This window comes from Akebia trifoliata, chromosome 7 (genome assembly GCF_017979445.1).
Source record: "Akebia trifoliata isolate Shusen 1 chromosome 7, ASM1797944v1, whole genome shotgun sequence".
Lineage (NCBI taxonomy): Eukaryota > Viridiplantae > Streptophyta > Magnoliopsida > Ranunculales > Lardizabalaceae > Akebia > Akebia trifoliata.
Genome location: NC_141381.1, coordinates 28,880,064 through 28,889,772, shown reverse-complemented (window position 1 = coordinate 28,889,772; position 9,709 = coordinate 28,880,064). Strand labels below are relative to the sequence as shown.

At 35.0% G+C, this 9,709-nt stretch overlaps 1 protein-coding gene across 2 annotated transcripts; it reads left to right on the top strand.

The window, feature by feature from the left end:
• Positions 1-507: 507 nt before the first annotated feature.
• Positions 508-9,253, top strand: LOC147398836 (type 2 DNA topoisomerase 6 subunit B-like). Of its 2 annotated transcripts, none has more exons than XM_086448169.1 (12): positions 508-608; positions 738-846; positions 1,108-1,191; positions 2,423-2,449; positions 2,917-3,025; positions 3,113-3,188; positions 4,086-4,106; positions 4,656-4,852; positions 5,873-6,020; positions 6,844-7,040; positions 7,168-7,291; positions 7,981-9,253. In XM_086448169.1, the coding sequence occupies exons 1-12, from the start codon at positions 573-575 to the stop codon at positions 8,251-8,253; spliced, it is 1,401 nt and encodes a 466-aa protein (XP_086304295.1). In that variant the 5' UTR covers positions 508-572; the 3' UTR covers positions 8,254-9,253. The 2 variants fall into 2 exon arrangements, with proteins under 2 accessions (XP_086304295.1, XP_086304293.1); XM_086448167.1 differs by having other exon boundaries at positions 7,162-7,291; positions 7,981-9,251.
• Positions 9,254-9,709: the final 456 nt, after the last annotated feature.

The window sequence follows — 9,709 nt, the reverse complement described above, 5'->3', positions numbered from 1 at the left end:
AAGAAAATGAGGCTTTGATGTGGAAGAAATTAAAAGATTAATGATTTTTTGACGCCCCTCTGACATACGTTCCCCTACGCCCCATGGCGTGGCATGTGCTAGAATCATAGATTTTCCTTGGAATACATAATTGCACATATTTATGGGGATATACAATTGTGTATCCCGAAGAAAATCTATAGTTCTAGCCCATGCCATGTCAGGGAGCGTATGTCAGAGTGGACGTCAGAAAATCACGACTCAAATTAGAAAGTAAGTGAAAAAATTTAGGAAATTTAGAACAAGTATAGGAGGCATGAGAAATATCATGGTCTTCAAAGTTGATATGCCAATAGAATCTCTCTAAATTTAGAGAGATTTTATTGTCTCACAAACTTTTACTAGGAGCACCCCAAGACGTCGTGTTAATTCTTTGGTGATTTCATATGAGTTGCGGCGCTCTATTAGAAAGAGTTGGTGTGGCAATAGAATCTCTCTAAATTTGCAGGCGTATAAAAAGCAAAAGTTAGTGCATCCCACGCTTGTAACAATTTTGCGAGAAAAAGCGCGGGAAATCCTTCGAAAGAACTTCCATGGAGACGTCTTCCACTAAAAAACTCAGCCAAAATGTGAGTTTTAATCTCCATTAAACGCCATTTTCGTTTGATTTATTCTTCAATTTTGTATTTATTGTTTGTTTTCTGTTCACTATAATGTATCACTGATTATTATTTTTCATCTCTTTGTGTTTTTTTAAGCTAATCTGTTCTGCGATTCAAAGATGCCGGATCTCTGAAAATATCTGCAGATTATCCGTTGTTCTTAAATGTTCTTCAGATCAAGATGGTCCAATCGTTCGGATTTCAAGTGAGGATCCAATTTTCTCGAATCAATTCGATTTATGTTCAATTTTTCGTTCGAAATTTGTCCCGTAATCCCTCTCTATACGCCTATCTTAAATTTCGAATGGATTTAATGTGATGATCTTAATATTATCAAAATTTCCTTCAAGGACTGTTGAAATTAACTAGAAATCAAAAGTTTCCATTGTAATTTACCCAAAAAAAGTGGAATATTATTTAAATTGAAAAAAAATTCTGAAAATATCCTCAATTTCGTTTTGAGCAGTTTCTGATACGGGTGTTGGAATCTGCTTGGAGGAGTTTCAGGACCCGAATTATACAAAAAATCACGTTTCCGCTGAAATGTGGGGTAAGTTCAGTAATGGAAATTGTCAATATATCTGATTTCTGTATTTTAAATTGAGCTACTATAGTGTTTTTTTTTTTTTTGTTAAGTTTAGTCCCACATTGGACACAAATTGCCTTGTCTCTCTCCTTATTATAAGCTCCTGGGCCTCTTCACTCATTGCCAATTGGTTTCGAGTTGATCCCCCAATTTATCAAATTTTTTTTTTTGTTTTATGGAAAACTTTAGTACATTTATAGTTATAGATCGAACTGTGTCATCCAAGCGATAGAGACACCTCTTATATTAGATGTAGCCCAAAGATAAACCAATGATCAATGGGACCATTTATGTGGTGCTTTGGTATATAACTTTCGTAGACGTTCAATTTTATACTTTGGGATACTTCAAATCCATCAGTTCTTCCATTTCTAAGTATCACTTAGCATGTCTTGGACATTTTCTATGGAGAACTGATTATATTTACTGGATCATTGTACCAATTTGAACAATTGAGCCAAAATTGTTTTTACGAGGGGAAGGGCATGTCCAATGCTTGTAATGCTGAAGTAATGTCATTACTAAAGTTATTTTTGTGAATGATTGAGGGTTTTTTTTTTTTTTTTGTGGGATAAATTTATAGAGAGTTCACTTAACCATACTAAAAAGAATTTAAAATAGAAGTAAATATGAAGTTTATTATCAAATAAAACTATCTAGTTTTAAAATCATCGTGAAGTTCTCAATGGGAGCTTCCCAACATGAATTTTTTTTCAGGGCTTGGACCCATAGCTCAACTGGTTTGACACATTGCAAAGCAACTTTGAGGTTGTGTGTTCACGTCCAGCTTACCCATAAAAAAAATGATTTTTTTTAACTTTAAACCAACTTACCGGTTAACAGTTGTGGGATTTTAAGATTTCCAGGAAGAAAAAACTTTTGTAGGGAAAACAAGAATAAGAGGGAGAGGAGGAGATAAGAGATTGTGTGTTGTTTCTTTAGGTTATCTTATATCTTATTAAAATTACAGAATTGCCTTCATCTTTTTTGTAGATATTTTAGAAAATGTATAATGTATTATGACTGGAGATTCTAATAAAATTTCCATTGTCGCAGAAGGTGGTGTGTTTTTGTTATTAGAATTTAGAAAAGATTTGTACAGGCATGCTTATAATTAGGCAGGCAATATTTATGATTATATAACTTGCTTGAGAAAATTAAGGAGATAAGGGTAATCTTTAATGTTTTGATGCAGATGGAGTGCTTTCCATTACAACCACGAGTAAGTTTCCATGACAACTATGAGTAAGTTTCCTTGTTTAAGGTTGGAAGTCAGAGAAGCAGCCTTCACTTTCATAATTGAGATTGCCACAAACTGTGGTGCATATAATGCAAAAGTTCTTGACATTACTCAAATTTACCTCAGTTCACATATTAACATATACATTTATATGTCTATTGTATCACATTTTTCTTTATATATAAAATAAATGGTTTGTAAATCTGTTGTCTAGCATAATAACTACAATACTTCTGGAGCTTGAATTCTGCTGACTGAAGTGAGTAGTTGAAGGCCAAAATACTGACCTTGCCAACCATTGGGATGAGAAAACCTTAGAAAAGTTTGTACATTTTAGTAATAAGTTTACTTTTTTAAATGCAATAATATGAAATATGATGAAATTTTCATTTCTCAATCTTCTACAATATTTGTCTTCAGTTCTCCCACATTCTCTGTGGAAATTTCAGGCATTTGTGATGAAGAGATTTATCACTACAAGTTAAATTTAAGAGAAAGTGTTGCAGCGAGAAAGCTAACAAGGTTGGCTTCTACGTCTAAAAACGGAGGGAAATTCAGGCATGCATTTTTCCACAACTTGTAGATGGTTTTTTTTTTGCTTAGATTATCTTAGCTCCAACTAATTGATCATCATTTTTTTTTCAGTGGGACTGAAATATCTTTATCCACCTATGAAAGCGCTGACTACTTAGCCAAAGGGATCACTTCCTTCCTTCAAAAGGTTTGGCTTGCCCCACTTTGCTTTCTTTTGTACCATAAGGTCATTAAGTTGGTGAATTTGTCTTCCTAGGAGAGTGAAGCTTTTGATGAACAAATAAAAATATTTATTGAAAGTTCTGTATAGTTTCCACTTTTGGTTCCCAAGGTGACTTTTTCACGCTACTTATCACCAAAGAGAAATGAACAAGATAATAATTGTAAATACATTATGGGTAGAAGTCAATCTAGGATTCCCTCAAATTGGTGGGCGAAGCATAAAAGAGTTAAAGTTGACTGCCATGTCCTTCCTTGGTGCCAATGTTGATAACTGGAAGGCAAGTAGGCAATCTTATCGGTTCATTAGGTTGCACTATAACCAGCACAATAAAATTACTAGATAAGGAAATCCTGAATCAAGTTAACAAAAACACCCAACCAACTGTCATTGATTAGAGCCCTTTAATAGATGAATCACCTGATAATGAGGCTATCTAAAACCAGCTGTACCAACTCAGTGACCCATTAAGTAGCAAAACTCTTAGGCATTTGGTCTAAGACCCAAAAATTTTTTTTGCCAAGTTTTTCAAGTTTACATGGTGCCAGGTAACATTCTAACTTTCCACTATACAATATAGGGTGATCATGGTTCTTTAATTTTTCACTATGCCCCGATCACTGAAGGGGTAGTTTATTCTAATTTCGGAGCTTCTGCAGTATATATGCATGTTCTTCTGAAAAGAATATGGAGCCAGTATCTTCATTGCATATAGTAAATACATCTTAATTTCTGCTAGTTGGGAGTGCAAACATTTATGCATCAGTTTTGTTTTTCTTTGACGGGGTATTGGATATTGCATTTTATTTACTGTTTTTCTTTTACTCACTCCTTTTCTTCTTTATCATTGTTTTGTTTTTGCAGATGGCCATCTTAAAAATTCCTGTAAGTTCAATTCACAAGTAATATGTATAATATCAAGAATAATAATTTTCTGACGCCCCCCTCTGGCACGCGCCCCCTGACGTGGCATGTGTTAGAACCATAGATTATTTTCCTCGGGAGACACAACTGCACATATTTATGGAGATGTACAGTTGTGTATCCCAAGGGAAAAATTCTATGGTTCTAGCCCATGCCACGTCAGGGGGTGTGTGTCAGAGGGGGCATCAGAAAGTCATGACTCTAATATCAATTATTGATGAAAGCTCTTTGCTTGCTTAGCAAAAAAAAAATCACTGGTAATATTGCTTTTCGTTCCTTCATGTTTATCTGTATATTGTTACATCCTAAGGAATTTTCTTGAATAAGACGCCGAAGAAAATGAATTTTTCCATTAGTTTTTGCTCATATACCATGATGATGTTGCTTCATTATAAGGTCTGTTTGTGTGCTGCTTGGCAGAGCCATTCCAGAACTATTTCGTTTCTCTTTGGTTACTTGGTTGCGAGACCAATGTTCTGAATAAATTGTTAATATTTGATTATTTTCCAGAAGGTAGCCATTGAACTAACGGTTGATCGCGCCCACAGTACTGGGTCAAAATGTGAAAATCTTTTTCTGGCAAATGAGGGCCTTCTTTCCCTTACTCCAGTATCAAATATTGAACGTCTGATCTCTGGTCTTGAAGATCACGTGCTTAAGCATGGAAACACTTTAGATAAGGAATGCCAGTCTTGCTTCTCAAGCAGGTAAGTTTGTTAACATTACAAGCTCACACTGATTTATAAGTTGGTTTAATTTGCTATGGTAGTTTAATTCCTGATTTCCAAGTTAGTTTACCGAGAGACATTTTATAGTGAAAATGATTCACAGAATTCAAGAAGGAGAGGGAAACAATACCTAGCTTCTAAACCAATCTCTCAAGTGATTTGCAGTTCAACCCATTTGGCAATTCATAGGGTGTGGATGCTGGAGTTCACCACTAGGATTTTTTCAACTTATTTTGAAAGTTTACCTCTTCCATTATGTTTGATGTAGTTCCATAATATACTGGAGAAATCCTGAAGGTTATGAGCCTTTATTGGGTAAGATAAAACCATCAAAGTCATTTTCACAAGATTCCTTGAGTAAAATCTCACAAACCTGGCCTCTGGTGACATTCTTATGGTTCAACAAGAAAGGAATCTGTTTATCCATTGTAAATGGCACTGTTTCTCACCATGATTATCTAGGAGAGAAAAATGTGTGTTTTAAGTACATCTACTTGATTACACGGAGGTTCCACTTTCAAGTAAAATTTCAGATTATCACATTGCTCCATAGCTTTTTGTGGATTAATGATTTGACAGGTTCCATGGTTACTTATATCTCTCTCTCTCTCAGAAAGCATCTTATTCCCTTCTCTCAGCTTGTTTTTTGGGCCCAGTCATTACAACCCATGATCTCTGGATCATTGAATAAAATTGAACTCTTAGAATTGGCATCATATCACATTGACGTCTTGTTTAAACATATATTTTTTTGAAAAAGGAAAAGTAGTTTTTCTCAATAAGTTGAACTTGTGAAACATGATCCTTCAAGCATAACCTTCTTATAGTTGTTCAACATTGGTTCACTAACTGGAAATTTGTATTTCCTTTGTGTTTAGGCTGGCCACTTAATTCCATAATGGCATGCTTTACACTCTATCCATTATATTTCGCATTGCATTAAAATATTGTTGATGCGTCAAACTTAGTATATTTTTTAATTTTTTTTTCACTTACTAGAGAAGATTTAAAGGTTGGAATTGGAGTGAAATGCAGTGCAGAAAGCATAAAAAGTACAGGACAGGTGATTGAAGCTGTGATTATAATAACAGAATTACCAGAGCTATCAAGTCCTTCCTGCCTGGCTGCCTGCCGTACTAGAACGGAGGTTGGTTTCAAGTTACTCTCAATTTTTTTTTTTTTTTGATGGATATGCTGGACTTGAACCCACGTTATGAAAGTTCCATTTCAACATGCCAACAACTGAGTTATGGGTCCAAGCCCAGTTACTCATAATTTCTTGTTTCATGGGGCTTTATTGTTTGTGTAGTTTTAGAGTAATTATCTTGTTTTATATGTAGAAGTGGCATGTGACGTGGAAATTTTATGACAGAATGTTTCATTTGTTTAATTCTTCAGGATCCTCTCTCTTTAGGTATTTTTATATGAATTAGATATATGAAATCAATAAATTGATGTGTATAATCTAGGGTATATAACCATTTCTGGCTTCTATTATGACAGGATACAAATTCCATTTAATTGCATTATCCACTTAATAGTTATCAAGTTTGCCAAAGTCGCTACACTGGCTAAACAGTTGAACAAACAAAGGTGCCACACAGACCAGGTCTAAGAACCTACCTTCGCCCACTAACCAATATCCTACTTGGCTATTAAAGTGGCTAAATTAAGTTACTTCTCACTTAACCCACAAACATGTGGCTAAGGATAAATCACATAGATCAACCTGACAGCTAATCAGCTACCCGTTCCACATCAATGTGACAAATATAGGTATGAATGTAGTGAAGTTGCCATACATGTATCTGAAGGTGCACAACAATAGTGTTGCCAAAAGAAAAAGAACAATGGTAATTTATTTTGCTCAGATCTATGCCTTGGTTTAAGTCATTTGATCTATATGATTGCTGATGTTTATCATTCATCTAGTTTTTGATGATCTAACTAATACAGAAATCTATTTCCAGGTTTTTTATTTCCAAGACTTCTTGCCTTGTTCAATCCCTCTGTCATGTCTAAATGCATTGATAAGCATAGACTGGAAAAGTTACGGTTTGGGCTTGAGAACGAATACCATTGGTGAAGATGGCCACACGGTGCTAGAATGGGAAAAATTACCTCCATTTACCCATATTGATATTGTCATCCATTGTTATCACAAGCAATATCCATTATTACATTATATACATCATTGTGTTGATATTGTCCTCAACAACTTCAGTAACATGTTTGCCAGTTATTATTCTGAGTTCAAATTATTAATCTATTCCTTGACATATCATTAAGTTCACGATACCAAGAGCACGGAAAAAGGTTCGATTTGATAGAAACCTTGTAAAGAAAGCGATTAAGCTTGCATTGGATGATTTGAAGGAGAAATATTCAGGAATTTTTCTTAGTGAACATGCTCAAAAGGTAAATCTCTCTCGATATAGAAGCCAGCTTTAAAGTTTCTATATGTTTTTTTATTGTTATTTCCTATAGTTATTGTTGAAAATTTAAAGTTTTTGAATCAATCTCAACCGTTGGGACTGGTTGTCCAAATGGTGGTTTTAACCATTTCGTGGAACAGTGTAAAGTCTTGTGCCTTTTATTTTGACCCTATGATCACTTTTAAACTCGTGTTCTCTTTTAATCCCAAATTCCCAATAAATTCTTTTCAAAAAATTATCTCTTGAGCCTTAGGTTTTTTTTATCATAACGTGCTTTAGCAACCATTGACCATTTTTATGTGATATAAGGCGTTTCTTAGGCCCCATTTCTTCATCTATTTAAAAGGGTTGATTTCTCTCATTTGTGTACACAATTTCAATTGTAAAAGCTTATTTTTCATTCTCCCCTTATTTATCGAAGTATTATCGATATCTTGGTGTTTGGAGAAATGTGAATAGATTCTGCAAATCTATTACAAGAATTCATATTCGATCCATTGTATCCTGTAGCCAACTTTGCTGGTAACCCATTATTGAACACGTTTTACATGTTGGGGGTAAATATCGGTGTAAAGATAATGATATTTCTTGTTGGTTTCCAATTTCTTCAACAGTTATCACTTTCTCTGCCTGCTATCAAGTGTAACATTTGTTTTGCTTCTTCATCTTCAGATTCAGAGCTACGCCCCTGATCTTGCAAGAACAATTGCTGGCCTTGTCTTGTCGTCCAACGATACTGATTTCCAAGGAGAATGCATTTCTCTCCTTGGACTGCAACCTCAAGAAAATGTTGAAAGAAAAATTGAAGACTTGATTAAGGAAAAGATTATCACTGTTATAGAGATGAATGATAGGAAATCAGAGAGAAGTAGAGAGTCTGCACCATTCCTCCTCTTTGAAGAAGAAGATGAAGATGAGGAAGATTTTGCTATGATGGATGTCTAGATGCTAACCCAACCTGTTGGCACTATTTTACAAGGTGAGACTCATTATCCTGTAAAACTCTATATACTTCTTTATACAAAAATGCATGGCTTACACGTTTACACATTCAAAGGAAAATGTCAACTTTCTTAGATATATCTCTTAAGCATACTCATAGGAAGAGTAAAGCTCGTGATATAATAATTTTACAATGACATAACAAATAATTGTTATATTATGCAAATATTTTTCAGAAAAATGCATGCATACTATGTTGGGATTCAAACGGAGCCTAGCAGAATTTAATGTGCTTTTCACACAATACTAGGGCTGTCAATGGATGGATGTGGACCCAATCAAGAGTTTGGGTTCTGATAAGGATCCAATCCGATAACTTATCGGATTGGATCTGGATCCTCCATCTTCTGATTCAATAAGGATCCAATCTGATAATGTGTTTGAATTACACACACATGGGTCGAATTTGTAGACTCGTGGAAAAGGAACTTGTATGTTGACACATGTGAAATCCAACAGTTAAAATAAAAGATGTATCCCAAGAATACATCACGAACAAACTATTGAATTTCAAATTTATCATTTGGGTTATGTGTGAACATGAGTTCCTTGTCCACGAGGCTATGTATTCCATCCCATCTATACTTTTTCTTAAATCTAGTCAGGTTGGATTAGGGCCTATCTGAAAAAATATTAATTTTTTGGATTGGATCTGGAACAATACATATGGGCTTGGATTCACACTTAAAATAACCGGTCCTATTGGATTTGGATTAGGTTTAAGTCTATCGATGCCCAAATTTTATTATGAACATGGAGGATAGGTCTTTGTGCACGTCACGTACCAAGTACTTAGGGTGGTCCTACCACGTTTCATTGTCGTTCGATGTTGGTATTATGTTGGATTTTGATTGTCTCCATACAATCTTGGTCTATGATGCCTTAGTTGAGTGACGCTTCAATTAAGGTTTAAGTGGCGTAGTAAATACTACAAAGGAGGAGGAGGAGGAGAGAGAGAGAGAGAGAGAGAGTAAAATACAAAGATTTGTTCACGGGATTCGTCCAAAATTTGAACTATGTCCCCGGGCTTCGAAGAGTTGTTTCACTATCTTAAAGTTATTACAATATTACATTACACGAGAAAGAGAGAAAACCCCCTTGTGAGAGAGAAGTAAAGCTAGAGATAAAAAGAATGGAGCCCGATGAGAGAATCAAGTGAGGGAGCCAAGTGCGAGAGAGCCAGATGGGAGAGAAGTAGTGATAATCCTTCCATAGAGAGCTCCCTCGTATGTAACCATCTTGTCTTCTTTATAGGATCAAATGAAGGTGAAATGACCCATTTAATTTGCATCATCTACAAAGTTTAATAAATTTCTTATTAGATTAGAAGCAATTTGATACCAATCAGATCTGAACCTGATCAATTGACGGTCCTCATCTATAGAAGAAGGAAAATGCT

Excerpts from the sequence above, each read along its gene's own strand:
- LOC147398836 (XM_086448167.1), top strand. The coding sequence starts at position 573 with ATGGAGACGTCTTCCACTAAAAAACTCAGCCAAAAT. Across the intron at positions 3,026-3,112 it reads AAAAACGGAGGGAAATTCAG|TGGGACTGAAATATCTTTAT; the intron begins GCATGCATTTTT and ends TTTTTTTTTCAG. Across the intron at positions 7,041-7,161 it reads ATCCATTGTTATCACAAGCA|GTTCACGATACCAAGAGCAC; the intron begins ATATCCATTATT and ends ACATATCATTAA.